Genomic DNA, 26,366 nt, shown 5'->3' with positions numbered 1-26,366 from the left:
AAGAGAGAGAGAAAGAGAGAAAAATTGTCTGTAAATCATACATTTCTAAGTTCAAGTCTAACCAAATGATTCTTTGTTGTTTCTATAAGAGATGTGTGCAAATGCATATTTATACAAACACGAACACACATCTGGTCACATAGGACTGCGGACCTACACCCCCCAGGGCACAGCACGTGCATAGCCACACTCCTCCCTCCTGCCCCTTCAGCGCCCTCTTCAGGTTCCTCTGCAAATCTACTCTCCAGGTGAACATGAAAATCTCTCCCCATCCACTGTAGATAAAATTACGTCTCATCTATAAAGATAAACTTTTGCTTAGAAAGATATGGCAGATAAAGCGACTTAGACCCCAGCAACATTTCCACAATTACTTTAACTATTTTTTTGTCCAGATATTCAAGAATGTGATAGCAAATGTGTTTCCTAGCCTTCCCTGGGCGGTCTTGTGCAGTGGCGCAAGAGACCTGCCCGTGAATTCAACAGATACAGAATAAATTTCTAGGGGAATGAGCTCCACAATCGCCCCCCCACACACACACCGTGGCTCCAGCCTCCGTCATACTGGGCTTGCCCCCTCCGGCACCTTGATGCCATCTCCTCTGTCTTTGACACTCCCCCTCTGCCTGTCCCCAGGGCCAGTGGGAGGCCTACCCCATTAGGTATCCCACTAAATTAGGTATCCATTTAAAACTGTAACTGCCCTCACCGGCTCTGCACACGCTGTTAACTCCCCATCTCCCTCATCCTGCTGTTTTTGCCCATAGTACCTACAAGCTTCTCACTTTCTACATCATTTACTTACTGTTTTATTATGTGCCCCCAAGTGCCCCTACTGTGCCTTAGCACGCAGTAGGCTCTCAATAAATATTCATGCAATAAATGAACAAATAAAATATTTCACATATGTGCAATCTTCAACGAAATGCAAGGAAACTGTTAAAGGCAGAAAAAAAAAATACCGCACAGCACCTTCAAGTGATTTCTACATCTGGACCTGTGTACAACGCTTTCTACTATCATACTGACCTTTAATAAGGGTGAGAAACTCTTCATGCTTGATTCGGTTCCTCTGGATGTCGATCTTCAGGGTAAGCAGCAAGGTGAACAGGAATTTGTGTTCCTCATACAAGCCCCGGGCTGCATACTTATAAACCTCATAAGTCATATGCTCAATGATATTAGCAATCCTCTTGCTCGTAATTGGGCTCTTGACAGACCTGGAGGAGAGAATGTTTAAATCAGGCTTATCCCACTACCCTTTTGCATTGTCCATAAAAAACGTCTTTAATGGAGAATAGGTAACTTTGGAGGGCCAGCTCTTTTATAGGCATAAGAATAAAAGCATCCTAAATCTAAAATAATTCTCTCAACACAAAATAACATAACAGAATCCTCAATGCTGTCTAAATCAGCTTTACCAGCGAGGTATTATATCGCTCACAACAATGTGTTGGGAATTTTCTTATTTAACAGAAATACATGAAACCCAAGGAATCAATCCATGGATGAAGAGCTGGTAGAGCTGTCTCTGAGCGTAAAAGGACAAATGAGAATGATGTGTTAACACACTGGTAATTACACTAAACTGAGATTTTAAAAGAAGACTCAGTAGCAAAAAAGAAAAGAAGTTATAAATACAATGTCATCATTCTAGCCCGCAGATAGAAAATTCAGCTGCGCTTCCTGAGTATGGACGTACCTGGCTAAGGAAAGGTCAAACAAGGCCAGAAACTGGCGGAGTGAAGTCTGATACATTTCATTAACCAAGCGCATCTCAGTGATGAGGAAGTAAAGGATGCTGCCTCGCGTCGCCACTGAAAGACAGAGCAAGGTTGTGTGTGCTACGGGGTGGAAAACACATGACCCGTGCGCAGACCAGCCTAAACTCTAAATGAAAACGGGTTTCACTTGTGTTTTCTCAATGACTATCTACAGCACTGGGAGTCTGGAGCAAGGCTCCTGATACCTATTTAATTCTTCTTTATAAGCCTTGTGTAAGCAGTCTGCTGTTTGTGTTCATCAAGTGGTATTTTCTGTGTTAGAACTTCCAGATCCCTTATAAATAGATTTTATTCTATTTTTTCATAGGCAGAAAAGGCAATCGATGGGATAGGAAAAACTGTACTGCCTGGCAAATTGTGCAGGCATCGTATGGACCTCATTCTTCAGCTCCGTGAAGAAGCCCCGACTAAGCTTGGCCTCGGGTTGGCAAAACAAGGTATGGCAAAGATGGTGCCCCTGCCTCTCCGGCAAGTGCTACTGCTTGGATTGTTTTTGGAGAAAGAATGATACATTTTTCTAAAGGAAACTGAATTCTTCCAGCAGGTCCCTCTTTTTTTTTATTATAATAATATTTTTTATTATGTTAGTCACCATACAGTACATCCCTGGTTTTTGATGTAAAGTTCGATGATTCATTAGTTGCGTATAACACTCAATGCACCATGCAATACGTGCCCTCCTTACTACCCATCACCAGCCTATCCCATTCCCCCACCCCCTCCCCTCTGAAGCCCTCAGCTTGTTTCTTAGAGTCCATAGTCTCTCATTCGGCAGGTCCCTCTTGTAACCCGTGAACAACACTGATTTGCAAATTGGTGGGTAAGACCAAAGCACGCGGGTGTGACCAAGGATTACCTTCCTAATTACCTTCCTAATTCGAAGACCGCAAACATAACATACTGGCTGATTGTTACCAAATGATACAAAATTAGTGAGCAGCCCAAAAATGCTACACTAATTCCTCAGATTTCAAAATGGTAGTCAGATGTTCTTTAGAAATTCTTCCTCTTTACTTTCTAAGTTTAAAGAATTTGCCAACTCACAAGAATTATAAGCACCTAGAAAAGTTACACCATTATGAATTTTTTTCATCTCAGTTTTACTGAATTGTCCCAAAGCGATGCCACAAAACGTGGACGGCCACCCCACCTTGTGCAGCCATTTGCATTAACGTCCTTCATTCCTCCGATTTCTCCGATTTTTGTTTTTTTCTCATTTCATTTTCCTGTGACATTTGTCTTTCATTACCAAACTCACCAGGTCTGTATTCCTCCCGGGCTGAGTTAATTTGAATTTCTGTCTCAGCCGAAATTTCCAGCTTCTGTGTCACCTCTTCCGCGGTCTTTTTTGTGTTACTCAGCACAACAATGAGACCCTCGTCCTCCACCAGGGACCCCTGGGTACTCGTCAGCCGGTAAAGCAAATTATCTTCCAGCTGCTTCATCTTTCTTTTGTTTGCAGTTACATCTTCCATGAGATGAGTTCTCTCTTTCTCCAATTCCTGTTAATTTGCATAAAGATATTTTCCTCCTTAATTAACAACTATTGTTTGGCCATTTCTGAAAAAGTTAGCCTACAGGGCTGCTCTCCCGTACTGTAGTTATCATACTGGACTGCAGGAAATCCATCAAAATAAGAAGAGGAGGAGAATTAATGGAGGAAAGAAGAATGGGTGGCAAATAACATGAAATTTGCTAAAAACACTACCACTATCCCCTGGACCATCTATTTATTTCCTAAAGTCAAATCATTTTAAGTGACCTTTGTGATTATATGTAAGCTTGTTTTGAAAGTGAAAAATGTTTGAAAATACATTGGAATATATTTGAAGACACATATCGACCTCTCAGATTAAATACATTTTCTTCTGTTTAGTTTCTTGTTAATAAGAGCTCTGTTGTTGTCTGAATGTGATTATTTTCAACTTGCTGGTTGAAATATCCAATCCCCTGAAAAACAAGTGTCCAAAAAGTTAGGGAAACAATCCACACGGCTGCTGAAGGTACCTTTAAAATGGAAACTCTTCCTGGCCTGAAAAGGTGCTATTCTCTCCAAGAGAAGGGAAGTTCTAGTTCTTTCCTGAAGGATCTTTATAGATAGCTGGAGACAGAATGGTTTTGGAAGGTTATTATCCTTATTGGTTACTTCTTCCTCATGGTGGTTTAGAGAAGGAGAGTCCGTGGAACAGAAGGAAAAAAAGATGGGACTGGTGAGGGTAGGGAAAGAGGGAAAGGCCATGACACAGAACAAGCCAAAGGCAGCACAAAACCCACAGGCTGGGAGAAAAGTCTTACCCTGTAACTAAAAACCAAGGATTAAAACAAAGGTGGTAGTAATGAAACTGCATGAAGACAAAGAACAAAGGCCAGTGGCCACTGCTTTATGTTCTAGCCAGTTAATCGCCACTGACTGAACAGTTACCGTGGGTAGATCCGTACCGGTCTCTGAGCAAAATCTGAGAACTTGCTTAAGTTTTGGAGACATAGCAACGCCAGCAAAACCTGCCTTTATCTCCTTTGCTTCCTTTTATTGGGTTACATTGAAAAGCTTCCTTAGTGGTTATTTTCATTCATTTATTTACTAGATAAGAATCTCAAATTTGAGAAAACGTAAGAAAAAAAATTTAGAACGGAAAGTGACATTTAAGACACCTGCAAAATTCCTCTCCATAAGCAGCTACAGAAAAAAACAAAAAACAAAAAAAAACAGAACTTAAATTACGGTTATACTAAGAAATAATGTAATAAAGGGAAAAATTCAAATATTTTTTATTACCATATTCCCACATTTTGCCCACCATCACTATCATGCCTGAGTTCCTAAAGCTGAGTGGTCTAAAAATCCTCACCTGAAGCAGACAGGTAAGGGAAGGAATGTAGAGCTGGGGGGAGAATGATGGTTTTGACATCAGGAAGACATGTGTTTGAATCACAGCCCCGGGATCTATCAGCTGTGTGGTGTTGGCCATGCTCTATAACTCTAGGAGCCTCGGTTTTCTCATCTGTGAGATGGATATAAAAACAGCTCAGAGAATGACTGTCAGGATATAACTAGTAAAGCAGCTACAACAGTAACTCAATCATGATAACTGCTCAAAATATGTCGCTCTCCCTTTTCTCCCCTCCTTTGATTCATTCCAAGCATGGATTTTTCAGAAACATTGTAATTCTTATTGGGAAAATAAGCAGTTTGAAAAATAAAATTATTGGTTGGCACAAAGTAAATCATACTTTAGAATTTCACATATCACTACAAAAGCCTAATAAAGTGGCTGAAAAGGGATAAAAGAGAACTCTCTAATCTTGTACTTAGGCTAAGGATGTATGCTGTCGTGTCTGCTGAGACGAGAGCATGGGCTGTCAAACCCCAAACCTGCACCAAGTCTTACGGATTCTTCCAGCACAATAATTTTTCCTCCATCCATGTCTTCCAAATCCATAGCCATGGCCCTGGTTTAGGTTTTAGTTATTCCTCATGGACTACTCTAACCAGAACTGGTCTCCCCGCTGACCCTCTTCTCTGTCATCACCCCCTTTCCTGCTCCTAGACATTCAGGGATCTCCCTCAGGTATTTTGAAAGGTCCAAAATTCTCAACGTAGTTTACAAGACTTATTGCAACCTACACTGTCAATCTCATCGCCACTTGAGAACTATAGAATCAGTATTAAAATCACACCCCAGGTTACTTACGAAAACTGTTATTCACAAAATAAACAGTTAGTATAATATGTACAAATGGACAAATTATCCAATTCCTGATTTTAAAAATAGCAAGTAAAAGCTTGAACATTATTGAGATGGTTGTAGTCAATTTAATATCATTGTAAACACCAATAAATTTGTCAATTAAAGTAACTGCTTATATTCCTAAAGGATTAAAATGAGGCTAAGAAGTACCTTTCCCCCAAAGTTTAAAATTAATAAAATAATATCCCCTAGGGCGCCTGGGTGGTTCAGGTGGTTAAGCAACTGCCTTCAGCCCAGGTCATGATCCTGGAATCCCAGGATGGAGTCTCGCAGTGGGCTCTCTACTGACCCTTCCCCCTCTCATTCTCTCTCTCTCAAATAAACAAATAAATCTTTAAAAAATAATAATATCCCCTAAAGTAAACAGTACAATTTAAAGCAACTTGAAATTATGAAAGCAATCTGTGTACTAAATAACAGGTAAGTAGCCAAACACTACAATGGGACAAGAGTTATGGGGAAAAGTTATCTCTGAAGGACAACAGAACTGCTATTTGCTTTTCTTTTTTACTTGAGAGAGACAGCACGAGCAGAGGGGAAGAAGAAGGGAGGAACAGAAGGGAAGAGCAAAGGGAGAAGGAGAAGCTGATTCTCCAATGAGCAGGAAGGCCCAAGCAGGGCTCGGGGCTTGGTCCTAGGATCCTGGGATCACAGCTTGAGCGGAAGACAGATGCTTGACCAAATGAGCCACCCATGCACCCCTGCTACTTGCTTTTCATTCAGGATTTTAAAATGGAAAACCTATTTGGGGATAAGGTTTTAGGCCTATGCTCATTTGTATGGCTGATTTTAAACATGGTTCTGTTGAACTATGACTTTAGGTCCCCCAATCTATAAGAGGATAGTTCTTTTTGAAATTAATAATAAGGAGCAAAATAAATCAAAATCATTTTGCCTATAAGCATTTTCCCAAAGGGATTATCTCTACACACACACACACACGAACACACACATAAACATTTGTGCTATGTATTCTATTTACTAAGGCTGCCTTGTAAATTTTTTATATAAATGGTGGTAATATGAAAAGTATCCCCAAAGTGAGTAAGGCAGTACAGTAGTGATTCAGGACAATTTCAGGAATCACACTATTTATTAATTAAATGATCAAAAATTAAGTGGCTCAACACAGGTGCAAATGACAACTAAAATTATTTGTGTATCTAAACCACATCTGTAACCACGGTTTTGAAATCAGCAAAAGGAAACAGGTGACAGCCTTTCAGAGTTCTCAGTTTGAAAGGATCACCCAGGCTTTCATTCCCAAAGGTTCCTTCTCTTCTATACCTTACACTGGTAATTAAAATAGAAAGATTAAACAAGGGGCACCTGGGTGGCACAGCAGTTAAGCGTCTGCCTTCAGCTCAGGGCGTGATCCCGGCGTTATGGGATCGAGCCCCACATCAGGCTCCTCCGCTATGAGCCTGCTTCTTTCTCTCCCACTCCCCTGCTTGTGTTCCCTCTCTCGCTGGCTGTCTCTATCTCTGTCGAATAAATAAATAAAATCTTTAAAAAAAAAAAAGAAAGAAAGAAAGATTAAACAAGAGAATTCTGATTTATTTTTTCTCTGTACCAGTGAGCTGGTGATAATGACAATCTGTTTAAGGGTCTTCATTAAACTATTTCTCCTGTCAGTTCCACCGAGTTTGGGAGGTTCCACCAAGTTTGGGTATTTCCACAGAGTCTGGCTATTTCTATCTCCGAAGGAAATCACATACCTGTTTAGTCATCTGGGATTTTGAACAAGGTCACCCCTGAGTTCTTGTGTTGTGTGGCCAAGAGGCTGTAAACCTAGATTAGTATTTTTGTCCTAATAGTATATAGCTCTCTTTGAGGTTTTTTTTTTTTTATTTGTCCTAGTAGTATATAGCTTTCTGTCTTGTTCTCTGGGATCAAGGTAAGAGTGAACCTAAGAAATTTGTTTGTTTGTTTGTTTGTTTTTTAAAGGTTAGTTGCTGGGGAACTCCTGGTTTGCTGCCTGTTTAAAATGGGCTTGATACCTCACCTTCCGGTGACAATAGTAGGCTGCCTGTATCTACTCACAGGTACATCAGGTCAACAACTGAATATGGCCTTGATGTGACCTTGAACAGTTCACACATTTAAAATGACTCCTTTGGAGCACACAGGAAATGTAAAATCATTAAAAATCTGCCTTCCCTGCATTCCTATTCTCTGACGTTTGCATTTGTTTCCAAAAGCAAACAAACCTAAGGGGCCAGCAGGATGTAGAGCTGAGCGTTGACAAGACCAGATCCCGTGTGTTAACAAGGTTCCTCACTGCCAGTATCTCCAAGACACTGGACAGCTGGTGAATTTATGGATTTAAAGAAGAATGGCCTTTCCCTGGCATCATAAGTTACTGTTTCAAGCCACCTTTCACAAGAAGAACCGACAGACCAGTGAAGGTTGAATTCATCCTGACTGTAGAGAACCCACACTTTGTTTCAGTTCCATGTGTAAGGAAATTTCTTAGATGCTTTCCAAGACCAGCTTCTTACTGGTGGGGTCTTCCCTGCTTCCAATACCCACCCTTGGCTCGACAGCATTTTATACTGATGGAGTATACATAATAATCACCTAAGAAGAGATCATAGCCAGAAAGCCTGCATTGTCACAAATCAAAGGAACACTTTTTGAATCTGTAGGCTCTTTTCAAATGAGTTACTCAATTTCCAGAAAGCACAAGAGATCAACTCAGACCCACTTGCCACCACCCTGGCTGAGATGATTCAGCAACGTGAGCAAATTCAGGAGTGGGGTTGGAAGACGAGATGCTACCAAAAAAAGAAAAAAAAATGCTGCTTGCAGGAAATACTACTGAAAACCCTTCAAAATTAAGTCCAGTAGCTCACTTCTTGCATGAGACCTTACATTAGACGAAAGAAAATACAGGTTACATGTTGTATAACCATGTGGTTCAGGGTAAGAGGGCCCTCTAATATTATAATAGAGTGAGGGTCCCATTCTTATGGTCATACTTTTTCTAAGAATTATCTACTGTGAGCCCAGAATGGATTCTGATCATGAGACAACAGTAAAGGAATAATTCTCTCAAGACACTCAAGGTACTTTTCCAGGGAGTAAGAAAAAGCCCAGCCTGGGATCCATATTGGCTTTTCAGGGCTGTTCAATGTGTTTTGGAAGGAGCTTAAAATGCTCCTCGCTTCATCTTAAACTTCTGTTCTAAGAATTACGGCTCCAGTGCTAAGAGCTGTTTTGTTGCAAACAAAATCTGTCAGACCAAATTATTTCTTCCAAGGAAACTATATTCATCTCAGCTGAATGTGAGAAAACCCAAGATAAGGATATGATTCAAACTGCCATCAGGGCCCCTCATCTCCCCAAAGCCAACACCGCAGGTGAAAGCAGAGCCTAACATCTGGGTAATGGCCGCTGCCCCAAAGACTCTTGGGGATTCCCTGCTTGACACTGCATGCTGTGGATCAAGAATCCCCGTCCTTCCTGAAGTAAGGATATGGCAGCGCTATAGGCTTCCTCAGCCACCTCGACTCAGCCTCTCAAAATTAACAAGCACGTATTCTGAAGGCTGTAATTACTTCGATAGCTAGTCTGTGGTAGGAACTCTGGCCTCAGTTCCTGCCATTCCAAGGTCACTAACTACAAGAATCTACAAAGTCAGATTTAATGCTCTTGATGCAACTTCCAACCATAGGACTCTATGATTCATGCACTATAAACTAAAATATAAAAAGAGACTATTCATAGAAAAGGAAAGGAGAGAGGGGAAGAGGCAGTGAAGAAGCAACACATAAACATATGGAAGGACTCAGAAGACTAAGCATGAAATACAAAAAAAAATTTTTTTTTCAAAATAATGGGAAGGAAGGATTCCAAAGATTTTACCAATACTTTTAACCTAAATAAATCTTGAGGTCAGTGTAAAGGGGGAATAAAATAAACTAGACTCCTCATTGCTACTGAATCTGGAGAAAATCAATAGCAGCTCTGAGAGTTCATGCAGTTCTACCAAAACAATCCTATTAAAACCCTCTGGACCTCTTTAAGACTCACATGTTCCCTAGAGAAAACGCTGACTCAAAACAAGGAGGTTACAAATTATTGGCTATTTTTTATTGATCATTAAGTTATTCCACCAAATAGAAGTAGAGAAAACAGATAACATAACTACGCCAGCAGCCTCCAAAAGGTGCTCAGTGAAGTTCCAGAGCCAAGGATGTCTGTCTTGTCACAACATACATAGAGCTCTTGTAGGCAACAAATAAGGACTGAGAGTGTTGTCTGTTAGCTGGTTTTAATCTCAGTGGTTTGAAGCCACTAGTTTTAATTTTATATTCTAAAAGCATAATAATGAATTGATATGAAAGAAAAACCTAGCTGTATCCTAGAAACCTGAAAGTCCACACGTGAACAGAACTCACGATCGTGCAAACTCTTCAGAAAAATGAAGCAATATAAGACCAGAATAATGATGCTGAGCATGAGACTGATATTCTCACAGTTACGTCATTAATCTACACAAAATCAATGGATATGTGTGATTTATGAGAACAGATGAAACAGAGAGACTAATTAGTAATTACCCAAGACACCTGGGAATGAATAATGGAAAAAAAATGCAGGAATAAAAAGGAGAACCTCAATCTTATTACAGCTTTTTTGCTATTATTTTCATCAATGAAAGAATCGCAACACAATGCCGACAAGGAGGTGGTCACACTTCACTCACCTGCTTCTCTGTGAGGATGACTCTCCCCAGTAACTGATCTTCCAGACCTTTCATGGTGACAGTGAAGTCAATGATAGAGGTCCGAGCACTTATTTCAGGGGTGTAGGCTGGATTGGGCAGTTTGGTGGTGACGTAGAGTCGGAAGCCATCCATCACATCTACTTCCTTGTCACCAACTTTCACCTTTATTATAAAAATAAAATCAAAAGCAATAAAACAGACATACACCTTACTGTGCCCTTTTTTGCACAGGATCAAGAATTGCTTTAAATAATTATATAACTGGAGATCATTGTATACTGAAAAAGAAGTGGTCATTAGGCATTCACAGGGCTTCAACCACTAGGATGAAAGGAAGGAAGGTGGGTGGGAGGAAGAAAGGGAGGGAAGGGGAAGGGAGGGAGGGAAGGAAGGAGGAAGTTCAATGTATGCCAGTATATACCATAAATGTAGAATTCAGCACCAAAATTGGTACAATGATACCACAGACGTGAGATGGATTACCCATGCAAAATTTGGTTCAGAGGTCAAGACTGATGACATCACACATGCACCAAAAGGGCATGAAAAGGTTTATTACTCACATAATGAGATTTCTGGGGAGATTAAAGTAGGCCCCCAACCAGGTCCCAAAAATTGATTGAGAGAGCAGGGAAAAGCAGCTGTTTTAGAGTGTTATGTTGATTAGGGGGTAGGGCTGGGATAAAGGTTCCCACACAGGGCATGAACAGAGGATTGCATGGTTTGACTTTCCCACAAATGTCAACGGAGAGAGCCCTAGGGTTTTTTATCAGCTTGCCCAGATTTGGGACAGAACTGGGGAGGGTCATGATGGGTTTTGAAAAATGTCTACAGTCACCCATCAAAATGGAGTCAGACTCCATCACACAAAAGAAGTAGATATTTGTAAAAGAACTGCTCTTGAAAACTTTAATCCCAACTCAGGAAGTGTAGAAGAGAAAGAAAATACCTCTTGCCACTGACTCAGATTTCAGTTGCTGCCTATTGAGAAAATGTCATCTATGTCACATTTACCTGGCCTCGTGGTAATGGTTCCGCACGTTATCAATAGGTTTAACCTACCTTAAAGGTAGACCCAGTCTTAATGAAGTTTCTCTCCAAAACATTATCCAGTGCTGGGTCTAGCTCCTCCCCAACATCTTCAATAAGCAAGGGCCTTCCAAGAGAAAGACTGTCCTCCAGATGGTTTCTGAAGTACTTGTGATTTAGAGATGTGATCTAGAAACAAGATCCAAAGGTTGCTGTTGACAATATCACGATGCCATGCACAGAGATAACGGACATTAAATGGTGCCTGAGCATTCCATCACGGGACACAAATACAGAGATCTTTAGAGAACGTGATCTGGAACCCACACTTGGTGAGACTGTACAGAAAGCTTAAACTGTTTCCACCCTTTTCCTTAGCAAACTGTCATTTCTCAGTGCAACCTATCTTCTCATCACCACCACTTTTGTGACAAATAAAAATGGAATAATCATGAAAAGTCCTGGTAGAGTGCTATACACTTAGTATATACAACTCCACCCTGCTCTGTTCATCAAGGAGGGATGTAGGCTCTAATAGAGGAGAATCTGAAACCTTCGAAAGATGGCATTAGTAGAGGTCCATACAAACACAAATGCAATTTTTAGAAAAGATTTTAATATTAGAGTTTAGGCTTGCATCTGTTACTGCTCTATCTAGGATTACAATCTCTGCTATTTTTGAGTATTTCTTTATTCTCAGACTCTTGTTCATCTGGGGCAATAAAACTTGACCAGTAATATAAATATACTCAAACACAAATTACCTGGAGTTCATTCTGGCTTTCTTTATTTTTAATCCACATCTTCCCTTGAGTCTGTGGATCAATTAGCAAAGGATAGCGAGATGCCTTTGTGACAATGATGCCATTCTGAATGGATAGGTCATCATTTGGCAGACCTTGGAGGTTCCATTCACTAACAGTGGGGGCATCAATCAACATCTCATTGAGATCTAGATTGTCTCCAAATGGGATTTCCCGGGCTTTCATTTCCTTCTGCCAGTCATTTAGCAACAGATTGCGAAACTCTTGGTTAAATGGACCAGAATAAGATAGAAAAGCTGTAGCCAACAACACATCCCCTAAAACAGAAAACAAAACACCACTGAAATACTTGATAATCAGCCTTCTAATCGTGCAGAATATTAAACATTTCTTAAAGGCAACCACTCTTTTAAACTAACTTCCAGAAACCAAACCATAACCCCGTGTTGCTGTGTCTTGGTGAATAAGCAGATCATTGTTAAACAGGGTCCAAATGGTCCACCAAGTAATACCCGCTAGTCGTCAACAACTAGGTTATTTTGATGCTTGTTGGATGTGAGAGTATGACTTTGGTGCTTAAGAGACACAAAATCTGAGAAGACAGAGCCTCCAACCCAAGTGACCTTGATCAATACAACCATTCGCTCAGAGGAGAATTCAAAAGTGACCTAATAAAGAGGTTTGAAGGTCATTATTACACCTAATAAGGGCTGCATAGATGCCAGACCAATATTCCTCCTTCTGAAATCTCTGGACACACACACACACACACACACACACGCACAAGAATTCGACGTACTAGAGGGTTGCTTTGTATTCTGATCAAAGTTTCAGTTTGCTAACACCCTAACATAGTCAACACATAATCTGATTAACACAGGAATTTACATACCTACGAGTCTTTTTGTTTGTGCAGCAAACTCTTTACTCTGTTCTGTCCATCTTTCTTTTTCTCCCGCCAAGCCACCGATCAGCGTGGAGGCGGTCTGCATCTTTCGTCTGCAGCGCTCCGCATCTTCAAGCAAGGTCTAAAAAAGGCCAGAATCGGAAGAAAACTTGCGTTCAGGAAAATATAGCCTCTGGCTCAAGAATATAATTTTAAGCCATTATATATGATCTGCCCTCCTGAGACCTGTGAGCCATTTATCTCATAGGAAGCATAAGATTCAATTCCTGTGTGCCTGTGTTAGCCAAAGCCCATCTCTTAAACCTTCACATGGGGTCCTGAACCCGCAGGTCAGACTCTTCCTGGGTGGTAATAACTAGGAGATAATAGAAATTTGTGTCATTTATGACTTCCCTATAAAGAAAAATAGAGATAAAATACGAGCATACTTAGTAATATATAGCACCAAAAAAGTAAAACAATACATATCCCTACTTGAAAATCAGGACTATTTCTCCTGTTAAAGTTCTAGCATCATTATTGCTTGATTTAAGTCCACATCTCCTTTGACTTTGGGTGAAACTTCAGATTATCTTTGGACTGTGCTGTTCTGAGGCTCGCTCGCAGATCCCAGCGACACCTGACTCAGCAGGTCCCTCTTCGGTTCTCTGTGTGTCAGACCCTGAACCAGACTTCCACATGCTGTTGCCACTCAATGCTCCATTCTTAAAAACAAATGGCCCTCTTTCTCCTTAAGACAACTGCTAATTCTACTTATAAAAACATATATGTATGAAATAATAGTGGGGACAAATAAAGACTTAGCTATAGGGCCAGTCCCTGGAAGTTCACTTATAACATATGTATATGTTACACATAATATATAATTATGTTATATATGCTAAATGTGCAATAATAGAGAAATATTTTTAAAAATTATGGTGTACCCGTGAATAAGAATACTCTGAAGCCATTAAAAATTATCTTATGAAAATCTTAATAACCAAGAAAATATTCATGATATATTACTAAGTTAAAAATGCAATTTATAGAGTATGTATTGAATTATGTTATATAATCAAATGTTATATTTTACATATATTTTTAAATATATGTAAATCAAGGAATATGCTCAGATAGGAAATGAAAAAGAGCAAATATTTTTAGTGTTCATTTCCAGGATTCTCTATGTGTATTCTCCATAAGGAGCACAAGTTGCTTTTGTAATAATAACACAATAGAGTGTTTTTCAAAAGCAAGATATTTATTCTAGTTTGTTTTCTGGGACTCTATTCTACTCTATTTTCCTTTCCCCGAGAGTTAATGCAGGAGATCTGAAAGCCCAGCTGAGGTGTAGCCCCACATCCATATTGCCCATATTTATTTGTTAGTTTCTCCCCAAGAAGAAAGATGCCAGCTGGGAAGTATGATCCTACAAATCATTTATGTCTGTCTACCTTTGAAACGAAACTTTCATGTAAAGGATATTTTTAGGATTAAGTTGTCTTCCCGAAATTCCCCATCCCCACTCCCAACTGGCCAAATAAGAAAATGGCCAGGGCCCCCGTCTCTGGCTTTTTAAAATTTTTTTCTGGGAGCCCAGGCTCCTTTAGGGGATGAGAATAGCGGGAAGGGAGAGGAGCAGACCTCCGAGAGTACAGGAGCCAAACGCAGCTCTTCGCTCCGAGCCCAGTTGGGGCAGTGAGTGGGTTCCCTGCATTCCTCAGGCAGGGCCCAGGCGCACTCTGTGTTGGTGCTCCCGGAGGGTAACTAGCTGTCCAGAAAGCCAGGGAAGCGGCCCCCACAAAGCACTGCCCTGTGTAGAGAGAAGCAGGGCACACACTCCTTCAGCAGACAGCATGGTTATGGGTCCGACCGTGACGAACTGTGGATTCAAGGCCCTTCCCCCCACCTGGAATTCCGTAAGTCCCTAAGCCCCCTGGACTCACATGGAGCTCATGGAGGCGGAAGGAGCCACGGAGTGACCAAAGGTCAGGTTCACTCCAGCATGTGGGAGGCAGGTGGACTCACAGACAGATTTTGTGTTTTTTAATTTAAAAAACTTGACATTTGTTGAAACAAGTTTTAAAGTCAGAGCCATACCTTAACAGTAGCACTTCTCGTATGGTCCTAACAAGCAGGAGATGCTCAAAACCAAAAAAGCATACTGAATGAACTAATGCAAAAATGTTACAACTGAAACGTAACAACATGGGGCCTAAAATATTTCTAGTCTATTCAGTAGCACCTCCAAATAGAAGTGAGTGTCCCCCGTGGTAAATAATTATCAACCTTCCCCATAGTTTCTAAAGTAGACTCTTCCAAATTGCAAAACTGATTTTCTTTTTATGTGATGATAAGTGAATCCCAAAGAGCATAATTAACAAACCCAAATAGGTATTGTACAATTACTTCTCCAAAATTTCTAAACGGCTTTTCTTTTGCTTTCAGGAGCGGAAGCATCACACATTCTGCGCATAGTAAAACTGAAGTGTTCATCTAAATTCCCTTGTTGGGACGCCCACACGAGACGGGACTGTCAGCGGGAACCTCAATCCTGACCAGCGAAGACTGAGAACACGCAGAAGGAAGCTTCATGAAATCATCAAGGGAAGAACAGAGGGAATCTCTCTCTTATTCACCAAACACTGGATTTACCAGAGGCAGATCGGATTTTGTGGGGCCAGAAGCTGACATAGTCTATGGGGTCCACTTCAAGAAAATCATTAGAGATTTTCAAATACAGAACACCCGAGTGAACATGTATTTAGATTGAGAGGGGAAAAAAATCACTACAAAGTCCTGGTGTCTTAGAAACTCAGGTACCTTTCCTCTGAGATTTCTAGATATTTTATCTGAATGCTTATATGTGAATGGCTGCCAATCATAACCTGGTGTCCCTCCCCCCAAAAACACCGAGGAACCCCAGCACCTAGGAGCCTGTGCACATGAGGAGCTCTGAAGCTTAAGCTGCATGAGGTGTGTGTTACACCTGCCTGGATTTCCAGAAGGAAAGAGGCCCCAGCAGCTGGAATTAGTATAAATGAGATAAAGAACCTATTGCCCAGTGGATCAGAAATGTATGAACCCAGATTCTGAAAGGTTCTACGGCTGCTATTTTGCAGACTAGGTTGAGAAGACCATAGACACTCATTGTCATCAGACACAACCATGTGGCCAGTCACACGGGTCCAGCAGAGAAGCCTGAAGTGGACACCAGAAGGCCAAGGTCTAGTTCAGACTGTCCAGCCCTATGACCAGGAGCCATCCTCTGGACCTCAGCTCCTTTCTCCAAAATGACAATAAAAATATCCTCCTTGCTTACCTTACAAGATTATTTCAAAGATTAAATGAGATAAAGTGGGAAGACATGATTTGAAAAATATAACAGAAAGTGCTCCACAAAGGGCTGTTTTCATCACCATCAATAAGGAGACTCAGAACGTTTATGTTCCAGAACTGACTTCTATCTTGGCTGACCATTCTGACCTCTCACCAAGGTCCTTGGTGTTAGAAACATACTCCAGGCCTTAGTGAGGGATGATGTGCAGTTTATGTAATATATATACATTAAGTCAATCCCCGCTGGGAACCAAACCCTTGGGGAGAGAAAGGAGCAAAGGAAGGGTTTACAATAGCCATGTTGGTGTATGACAGTCCCTCCCATACCAGGGGACAGTTACCTGCTTTTCAGTCATGGCCTGTTCATACTCAGTCTGCACCACGTCGAGCTCTCTCTGCTTGTCATCCAGCTCAGCCTGGGCCTTCTGCAGATCCTGCATGGCCAAGATGTAGCGATTCTCCTGTACCACCAAGTTGGCCTGCACAGGACGTACCGAGGTGAATGATGGATAATGTGCAGCCAACCAAACAGCCAGCATTTCATCTGAGATCTCAGCAAAGCTCATACCTGTTCCCCACTCTACCCCTAGAGTCTCTGCAAGTTGCTTTAGGTCAAGACCAAAAATTAGTGTGGACTTGATATAAATGTTTATAAGCAGAAAATTATAATTCATTCGAAATCAGCACATTTTTTCCATAAAGTGCCAGATAGTAAATAATTAAAACATTTTGGGCCAAGGGGCAAAATCGAGGCTATTGTTCAGGCACTTATTTAAAAACCATTTAAAAATGTAAAAACTCTTCTTATTTCACAAGCCGTACACAGAGAGGCTGTGAGCTAGATTTGGCCTGTGGGCCGGAGTCTGCTGGTCCTTAGATCAGAGCACTGCAGTGTTAAATCCACATAGACCCATTACAGAAGACTGTAAGATTATTGTAGAAAAAGAAAAAACTGAATATTGGAAACCATCTGCCTAGTAATACTCATCACTATTGATGAGGATGTTAAAGCAAGATGAAGAATGGAACGTAATTATTCACTGAACGTAAAATATAGATTTCGCAAGTCGTGGTGATCCTGATACTGTTCTTGTAGTCTTCCTATATTGTTTTCCCTCCATAAAAGAAGTGGTACCTTGAGCTGTGAATAATTAAAAATATTCGTTTTTAAGGAAGTTACTAAATTTGACTCAAAAGACATATTCAAAAGCAATAATAGCAAAAGACGAAATATAGAAAACAGTCCATGCTTACAGGAATTTAGATGCTTTAAACAATTTTTTGGAATCAAATTTTTTCCTTTTTAAGTCTCTACAATGTTAAAAATGACTTTAATGGGGATAATCCACTATGAGGGCCGCATTCTCTCTGGGGTGTTTCAGAGGAAAAGATTATCTTGAAAAATTTTTTTTGAGATAAATTATTTTCCTGTCTGAAAACCTCAGGCTCCCAAATTTTGGCAAAATAATTCTTTAAGGGAAAGTCGAAGTTCCATAACTTACTAGGACCAATGACAGGCAAAAGCGTGGCTTAACAACTACACTTATAAAGGATCCAACTCTAGGGACGTTTTCTTCTCGGGTCGGCTTTAAACCGCACCCGTTGCTGTGGCTTAAACATAAAACAAGCGAGTAACAATGCCCAACAACTCACTAAAGCAACACACTAATGTCAAACTATCACAGCTCCAGAAATGTCGAATATTTTCTATAATTTTACTCAGAAAAAAAGATTTTTTTTAATGAAGCACTTGAAAGTTGCCAACCAAAGTCCAGGGGCTCACCTAGGCGGCTGTGGGACACCGTGCAGATCCCTTACACTCAGTGAGCTTCAGTTTACCCATGAAGAGGCTGAAAATCTACCTCCTAGGATGTGTGTGAGTGGATTAAATAAGATAGCGTATGTAAACACCACGGCTGGTGCCTGGCATACAACAAGAATTCAATAAATAATAGATGTTGTTGTCCAAGTTTAGTATTTAAGACTGTACTGTTGCAAACATTCTGTTTATGTGGACTGATATTTACTGGTTTTCATGGTTTTCAAGGAGAAATCGCATTATAATTAACTGGACCGGAGTCTAAACTGCTATTAGTTGGTATTTAAGTGTATTCACTACTAGACGTCACTTGGCCCGTCGAGAGGGATTGCCGGATGAGGAGAAGAGCCCCTCAGTGTCCTCGTCACTGCTTGGTGTTGAGGAGACTCTAGCTGGAGCGTAAGGAGTGTCCTTAATCTGTGCTCACTCGAAGCAGGAGCTCGCCAGGGAAGCCCCTCCAGGAACATGCGAAATTAGAGGCCTCGGTCAATGGTGCTTCGTACAGGAGCAGAGCTGCCCAGTGATAACCTGCACTCCTGCCGTCTTCACCCTCTCCTTAAGCAGCGACTACAGAGGCTCTCTCCAACTGCACTTATTTTTATGACAGAACATTCAGAAGGACCTGATGTACTCCAGGCTCCCAGGGGCTGGGTGCTCATAAGACGTGAGGGGGTCCCTTCCAAGACTGACTTCTCAGAAAGAAAAGCAGAGGTTCTAGGAGCAACTAAAACATTCCCCCTTCTGACGGTGTTCCCTTCACTTCCTACCGCAGGATCCAGATGGTCATATGACTGGGTGGAGGCTTAAATGCTCTGGAACGGGGAAGGGATTTCCTTGTTCTCACGGAAGCCTTGTTCAGAACGGCCATTATTTGGTACTGATTGCGGCTCATTTTATTTAAAATTATTAAAACAAAATACAAGCTACCCATCATGAATTCAACAGTAATTCCCTTAAAAAACACTGTACGCTTACTCACTGGAAAAATTTGCAAAGGACGCCCTGTATTTTTCATTTGGGAGGGTGGTTATAATTCAGCCAATATCAGAATGCCCGTTTTGGAGCTATGCTGGAGTCTTCAATGGTCCCAAAATTCATAACATCGACAGCATGGCATCAATCATTTGCTCTAAAATTCCCTAAACCAAATGAGTCTTTGTTCTTGTAAGTTGCCTTAGGACCCCAAGGAGCTTCAGCCACTGAATAAATGACCCTGGTATGGGAACAGTTGGAAAATAAAATGGGACTTGCAACTCTATCCCTACCTTCTTTCCACTCTCGATTACTTTCATCATGATTAATAAGTTCCTCGGGTAGTTTATAAGCGTTAAGTGGATTTCAGCCGATGGTTGACAGAGATCAGACTCACACAAAAGCAAAATAATCAACCAGGCCACATGTGTGATCGGTATTCCATTTTCAAAGCATGTATTTGCCTCTCCACCTGCTGAAGACTGTCACTGATGGTGGGGAGGATGTGCCTATGAAGCTTAGAAATGCAATTACTCAAAGGGAAACAGGCAGACTCTCCAATTACATTAAAGAACACATGACATTCAATTTCTTTCCTGAGGGACAAAGGAGAAGAGCGAGGGAGTACTATGTCATACCTTACAACCAAGATCAGCCACCAGCTGTGTGCTGATCCTGCCTCAGTCATAAGAGTCCCTGGCAGGAGGTCTCGGACATTATCAGGGGATTCTATGCTACAGTTTTCTGTGTTTCTTTTTTTCCAAGTTGACACTGTGGAGGAAAAACACCCAGCAGCCCACAGTGGACTTGCATCCTTGTAGAGAGTCCATGCTTAAAGGCTTGTACAACTCTGCTTGGAGTGGTTGTTACAGAGAAGAGAAACATCCTGTGCTTGGCCTTTCTGTCCCTTGCTCTCCGCATGGACTTGAATACGACTGCACCAGAGGCCAAAGGCTCCTGTGTTTTGTGAAAAGACAAGACCAGTTGACCTCAAGGGGCCCTTACAGGCACGTACCATGTGGTGCTACCTAGAGGCTCACCTTCAGAGGCAACACTTCTCTGTTGATAGAAAAGAAGGAAGCCATGGCTTTGGTCCAGGAACAAAGACCAGCTACGTTCCCACATACGCGTTTAGCAGTTTCGATGTTGTAGTCTGCCATTTCAAAGTAAGGGTTCAAAAATTCTATCACTTCTTCATTGATTGTGTCTTTTGGGAATTGCTATGAAAGAAAAGAGTAAAATGAAGTCAAAATACTTCTTTCCATGAAGTCATACTCACATCACGCTTATGATGCCACTGAAATTATTGAACAACCAAGAATGGATGGATGAATGACATCATATTTTGCGGATATTTCAGGATATTGGGCCAACGTCCTGAAAGCAAAAACAGAGTAAGCAGTGACAGCAAAGAAATCAGAGCACATGTTAGCTTTTGTGAACATGAGATACCAATCCTCAATAAATGTGGTGGGATCCAGGAAAAGAGCAAATTATTTAGGTGATGAATACTAATATGGTTACTAAAATTTCCAAAGCAATAACATTTTCATGTCATTAATCCTAAACAGGTGAATTGTAAGCCCATAAAATCAATAATGGAAAATAAATACACTCAGGTATACTCAGCCTAAGGACAAAACCTATTTAGCATTTAGTAGCAACTAGATGCTTAATACATTTAAAGAGAGGTTCTATTAAACTCATCTGGACATTATGTCTTGAGGGCAATGAATTAATTTTTAATCATAAAATTATCCAGAATGTGAGAGAACTGTTATCTTCTGATGGGATAAAATTGAAAAACAGTAGCAGAAGTGGATTGCGAATACTTTCTTGTGTCTAGAGAAGACTGGCCAACCAATGAACCTGGACCTTTCTCAAGAGGTGTTTGATCCTCTCAGAGAAGAGGATGAGATCTTCTCCAAGTAGACAGGAATGCAGCGCCTACATAAAAGCTTTCACAGGGGCGCCTGAGTGGCGCAGTCGTTAAGCGTCTGCCTTCAGCTCAGGGCGTGATCCCAGCGTTCTGGGATCGAGCCCCACATCAGGCTCCTCTGCTGGGAGCCTGCTTCTTCCTCTCCCACTTCCCCTGCTGTGTTCCCTCTCTCGCTGGCTGTCTCTGTCAAATAAATAAACAAAATCTTTAAAAAAAAAATTAAAAAAAAAAAAAAAGCTTTCACAGAACGTACAAGAGGAAGGGGGGAACCCACACTTTCATTTAGACATTTCTCTCTACAAGTTTCTTTCATGACAGTTGAGAATTGGTGAAGCCAGAAGAAAAGACAGAAGAATATTTGGGAGCCATGGAAGGGCAGTGGTGACAAAAGGCAAATGGCAACAGAGCTTCCAAGAGTGGGGCCCCTGCCACCAGGTACATAATACAGGAGCCTCAAGTCACCTGCCAGGATCCTCTGTAAAGTCCAATTCCATTGTCACATTTTTCTGTGAAAACTTAAGCCTCCTCTGTCACCACCACCATTCCACACGCACTCAGAGTTAATCGCCACCACCTCTCCACTCAAACAGCCTATTATTCCTTCTTGGTGGCACTGACGTCATAGAGCCCCATATTTTAATTATCTGGGGGCAGATCTGCGTGGCCACCAGTTTCCTAAGCTGCTCACTGCTGTTAAGGTGTCTCACAGGTGCTAAAGTCATTACTTGGGAAGTACATGTGACTTGGGTATTCCCAGGTAGCTGTGTCAAGATCCAAATATGAAACATAAAAAAATAAAACTTCTAGAAGGAACCACAGAATCATTTATTCTGCCTCAGAGGCAGAGCAAAGATTTCCCAAACAGAACCCAGAAAGCACGATTAAGGAAAATAGTGATAAATTGGACTACATTAAAATCAAGAATGTCTGTGGATCAAAAAGGACACCTTTAACAGAATGAACAACCAAGGCAGAAAGTGGAAGAAGATATTTGCAAATTACTCATGTTTTATAGAAAGAAATTCTACCCATTAAAAAAAAAATTTAATGGACAAGAGACCTAAACAGGCACTTAACAAAAGAATTCCCAAGAGGCTCGTAAACTGCTGAAAGATTCTCAGCATCATTACTTACCAGGGAAATGCAAACTAAACCCACAATAATAAGACACCACCACAAACCATCAGAATAGAGGAAAAATAGGAAGTAGTTAAGATGTAGAACAACTTAGTCAGAATGGCTAAAATTAACAACTCAGGAAGCAACAGATGTTGGCGAGGATGCAGAAAAAGGGGACCCTCTGACACTGTTGGTGGGAATGCAAACTGGTGCAGCCACTCTGGAGAGCAGTATGGAGGCTCCTCGAAAAGTTAAAAATAGAACTACCCTATGACCCAGCAATTGCACTACTAGGTATTTATTCAAAGGACACAAAAATTGTGATTTGAAGGGGCACCTACACCTGGATATTTATAGCAGCAATGTCCAGGATAGCCAAAATATGGTATGGGAAGAGCCCAGATCTCCAGTGACAGATGAATGAATAAAGATGTGGTATACACATACAATGGAATATCACTCAGCCATAAAAAGAATGAAATCTTGCCATTTGCAATGACGTGGATGGAACCAGAGGGTATTATGCTAAGCGAAATAAGTCAGTCAGAGAAAGACAAATACCATATGATTTCATTCATATGTAGAATATAAGAAACAAAACACATGAACATAGGGGAAGGGAAGGAGAAATAAAATAAGATGAAAACAGAGAGAGAGGCAAACCGTAAGAGACTCTTAACTCTAGGGAAGAAACTGAGGGCTGCTGGAGGGGAGGCGGGTGGGGGGATGGGTAACTGGGTGATGGGTGTTAAGGAGGGCATGTGATGTGATGAGCTGGGTGTTAAATGCAACTGAAGAATCATTACATTTTGCCGCTGAAACTAATAATACACTGTATGTTAACTACATTGAATTTAAATAAAAGTTTTTTTAAAAAGATGTAGAACAACTTTATATACTGCTGGCAGATGTGTAAACGGACACAGCTATTTTTGAAAACTCTTTGGCACTACCTATGAAGCTGTTTAAATGTGTACAGATGGTAGCTATGCTTGTGGTGAGCATAACACAATGTACAGAGCTGTCCAATCACTATGTTTTACACCCAAAATTCATGTAATATTGTGTGTCAACTATACTTCCATCAAAAAAACTTACGTCTATTAAAAAATTGTATAACCTAAGACCCAGAAATCCCATTCCTGAGTACAGAGCCAAATGATATGCAAATACACCCACCAAATGACCTATAGACAAATATTCATAGTAGCTTTACTTATAATAGCCAAAAACTAGTAACAGCCCAAAAATCCAACAACAGTGCAATGGACAAATAAATGGAAACCTATGACAGCATTTCACACTGTGCAGGTTCATACAAGCTCTTGAGAAACCATTGCTAAATTCTCAGGAATTTTGTAAACTGCGTATTGAATAGAACCATTATTAAAAAATAAATTATATAAACTTACATTCAACAAATCTCATTTAAAATAAAAATAATGCATAGTAAAAGTAATCACTTTCTATTATTTTACTACATTTTACTACCTACGTTTTGAGGTCATTTATATCTATTGTACCCACATGGGGGTACATTCCTACTATTCTACTAGGCACCTCTCCCCAGCTCTACATTCAACGGGATCATTTTGGTAGCTTGAAATTAGCCGTTGTGGGGATATTTACACCATGGAAATTGGCAAACACTACAAATTAGACTTTTTTTTCTTTTTTCTCCCCCCAGAACCAGTTGTTTTAAATATTTACCACATACTACTGCTTCATATACTGAACAGCAGCAATGAAAAAGGAATGAAGTACTATCCTTGCAAAATAAGAATGAATCTCAAAGACTTGTTGAATGAGAGATCAAAAGAGGTCACATGACATGATTTCATATCTATAAATTTCAAAACAAACAAAATTAATTTTCAGGATAAAGATCAGAATAATGATTATCTTAGGGGAAGTTACTGACTGGTTTGGGACACAAGAGAGATTTCTGGGGTCTAGAAATACAAATCTTGATTTCCGAGTCCATTAACAGGTATATACATCTGTAAATACTCATTAATCTGTATACTTAAAATTTATACATTTTATCATATGTAAATTCTACATCAAAATCAAAGACATGCAAATTACTCAAAAAATTATTATTGAGACTTGCAAAATATAAATATATATATTTGTATTCATATGCATACAATATATTCACATATGTATTGCTTTAATATGATTTTTAAATTTTTTATCTAAATACGTCACTGATGATGATTTAATATGCCTAAAATCTGTCAAGAAAGGCTCTAGCACTTATTTTTAAAGCTCTAAAGTCTTGTTTTTGAAAGAGAAAATTCTATTCTGAAAAAATACTTAACTATGTGTTCAATATATGTATGTAGAATATTATCCAGGCTTGAAAAAGAAGGAAATCCTGCCATTTCTGGAGGACATTATGCAAAATGAAACAATCCAAACACAGAAAGACAAACTCTGCATGTCTCGCTTTATATATAGAATGTGAAATAGTTGAACTCCTGGAGGCAGAGAGTAGAATGGAGGTTGCCAGGGTTGAGAGGAGGGGAAACGGGAAGATGCTGGTCCAGGGGTACAAAGTATCAACTTGCAAGAATAAGTCCTGGAGACCTCATGCACAGCAATACGAATACAGTTAACAACACCGTATACTGGAAATTTTCTAAGTATTCTCACCACAAAACAAGAAAATGGCAACTGTGAAGCCATGAATACTTTGGCTCGACTGTGGCAATGATTTCACAATGTATATATATCTCTAAATATCACGTTGCACACCTTAACATAGAGCAGTTTTCTGAAAGAGAGACAGAGCACATGAGTGAGCAGGGGTCGGGAAGGATGGGCAGAGGGAGAGAGAGAGAGAATTCCAAGCAGGCTCCACAATCCTGAGATCATGACCTGAGCCGAAATCAAGAGTCGGGCACTTAACCAACTGAGCCACCCAGATGCCCCAATATAGAGGATTTTTATATGTCATTATACCTCAATACACACGGCAAAAAATTAAATAAGTAAAAATATGTATATTCAGTAAATTCTGTTCTGAAACTTATTCTACTAAAGGACTCAGACACTCTAATGAAGTCTGAGTCCCTTTCAGCCCATCGTTACTGAACTACCAACCTGTAAGTTCTGTAAGAAGTTTCCTGCAGTCATGAGTTTTAAAGATTCCTGCCAGGACGGAATTGTACAGCTTTTGTCCAGGTCAATTTTCACTGCATTGACTTTCCTTTGAAACAGGAGCAGCACACAATCCATGATCCTCATGATGAGGTGAGGGGGTCGGCCCAGCGTGCGGACAGTGGCGATGTCCGAAGGCTTGATGGTCTGCGGGATGAGAGGAGGTCACCGTCCAATCTCAGATAAGAAAGTGTGGACCAATCTTTAATCTCTAAATGTTATTTTGACAGAGGAAAGCAAGCATTTTTGAGTTAGATGCAGAGTCTTAAGGTTTAGATGCATAGTTAATCCCCAAGAAACGCATGTCTCCAAAAGTTCAAACTTTTACAATTCAAACTGACAGCAAGAGTAGAGACAGTGAGGGAAATGTTGGTGAGCAGCTAAGGAGCTGTGACTTCTCTAAAATTGCACAGACCACTTTGTGTCAGAAAAAAAAAAAAGAGAGAGTGTAATCTAAAAGAAAAAGAATACTCAGCACTTAAGGAGCTGTGAGGAATTCTCAACCAGGAAAATGCCAGTTATGTGTAGTGGTTTTCACTCATTAGTTATGTAGGTCAAGAATCTGCCTCTCTCTTTAGCAACCCAGACTTGTCACAGTGGACTGACACTAGCAGGTAGCCCCAGGGCTGACAGATTGAATAATTAGAGGTTTCTGAGCTGGGAAATGACCTTTAAATGATGGAACTTAAACAATACGAATTTCACTAACTCAGAAAAGTCCTGTCCCATTTCTAGTACGGGATTCTGAGAGAGTAAATTACTGAATAGTCTCATAGAAGGATCATGGTTGCTAATAACTGCTCTATCTCTTACCCTTTTAATGGAATAAGTATTGGAAAAGCACTAAATATAAGAATCTGATACAGTCCTATTTCTAGGACAAATAGTGTACACTCTTCCTGTCCAGATCTTATTTGCACGTACATAGCCCCCATCAAATGAAGGTGACCAACGACTTCCTTATCAAAGCCAATAATCTTTTCTCTGAGGATTAAGGAAAAAATGAAGAAAACCACTGAACATGTTAATTAGAAAGGTACTTATTGACTTTGAAAATGTTTCAGGA

At 40.4% G+C, this 26,366-nt stretch overlaps 1 protein-coding gene across 2 annotated transcripts in view; it reads right to left on the bottom strand.

Moving 5' to 3' along the window:
• The window catches only part of DNAH5 (dynein axonemal heavy chain 5), a 209,694-nt gene that overhangs the window by 30,139 nt on the left and 153,189 nt on the right, over positions 1–26,366 (bottom strand). For both annotated transcript variants that reach the window (XM_008689897.2, XM_008689898.2), the window contains exons 59-68: positions 25,244–25,447; positions 20,118–20,297; positions 16,628–16,765; positions 12,951–13,086; positions 12,059–12,375; positions 11,328–11,483; positions 10,245–10,427; positions 3,043–3,286; positions 1,703–1,817; positions 1,030–1,220 (exon numbers count right to left, since the gene is read on the bottom strand). In XM_008689897.2, coding sequence (XP_008688119.2) covers positions 1,030–1,220; positions 1,703–1,817; positions 3,043–3,286; positions 10,245–10,427; positions 11,328–11,483; positions 12,059–12,375; positions 12,951–13,086; positions 16,628–16,765; positions 20,118–20,297; positions 25,244–25,447 — 1,864 coding nt within the window. The remainder of the gene's footprint in view (positions 1–1,029; positions 1,221–1,702; positions 1,818–3,042; positions 3,287–10,244; positions 10,428–11,327; positions 11,484–12,058; positions 12,376–12,950; positions 13,087–16,627; positions 16,766–20,117; positions 20,298–25,243; positions 25,448–26,366) is intronic.

The sequence above is a fragment of the Ursus maritimus genome, unplaced genomic scaffold (genome assembly GCF_017311325.1).
Source record: "Ursus maritimus isolate PB19 unplaced genomic scaffold, ASM1731132v1 scaffold_15, whole genome shotgun sequence".
Taxonomy (NCBI): Eukaryota; Metazoa; Chordata; class Mammalia; order Carnivora; family Ursidae; genus Ursus; species Ursus maritimus.
This window is presented reverse-complemented; position numbering and strand designations above follow the sequence as displayed.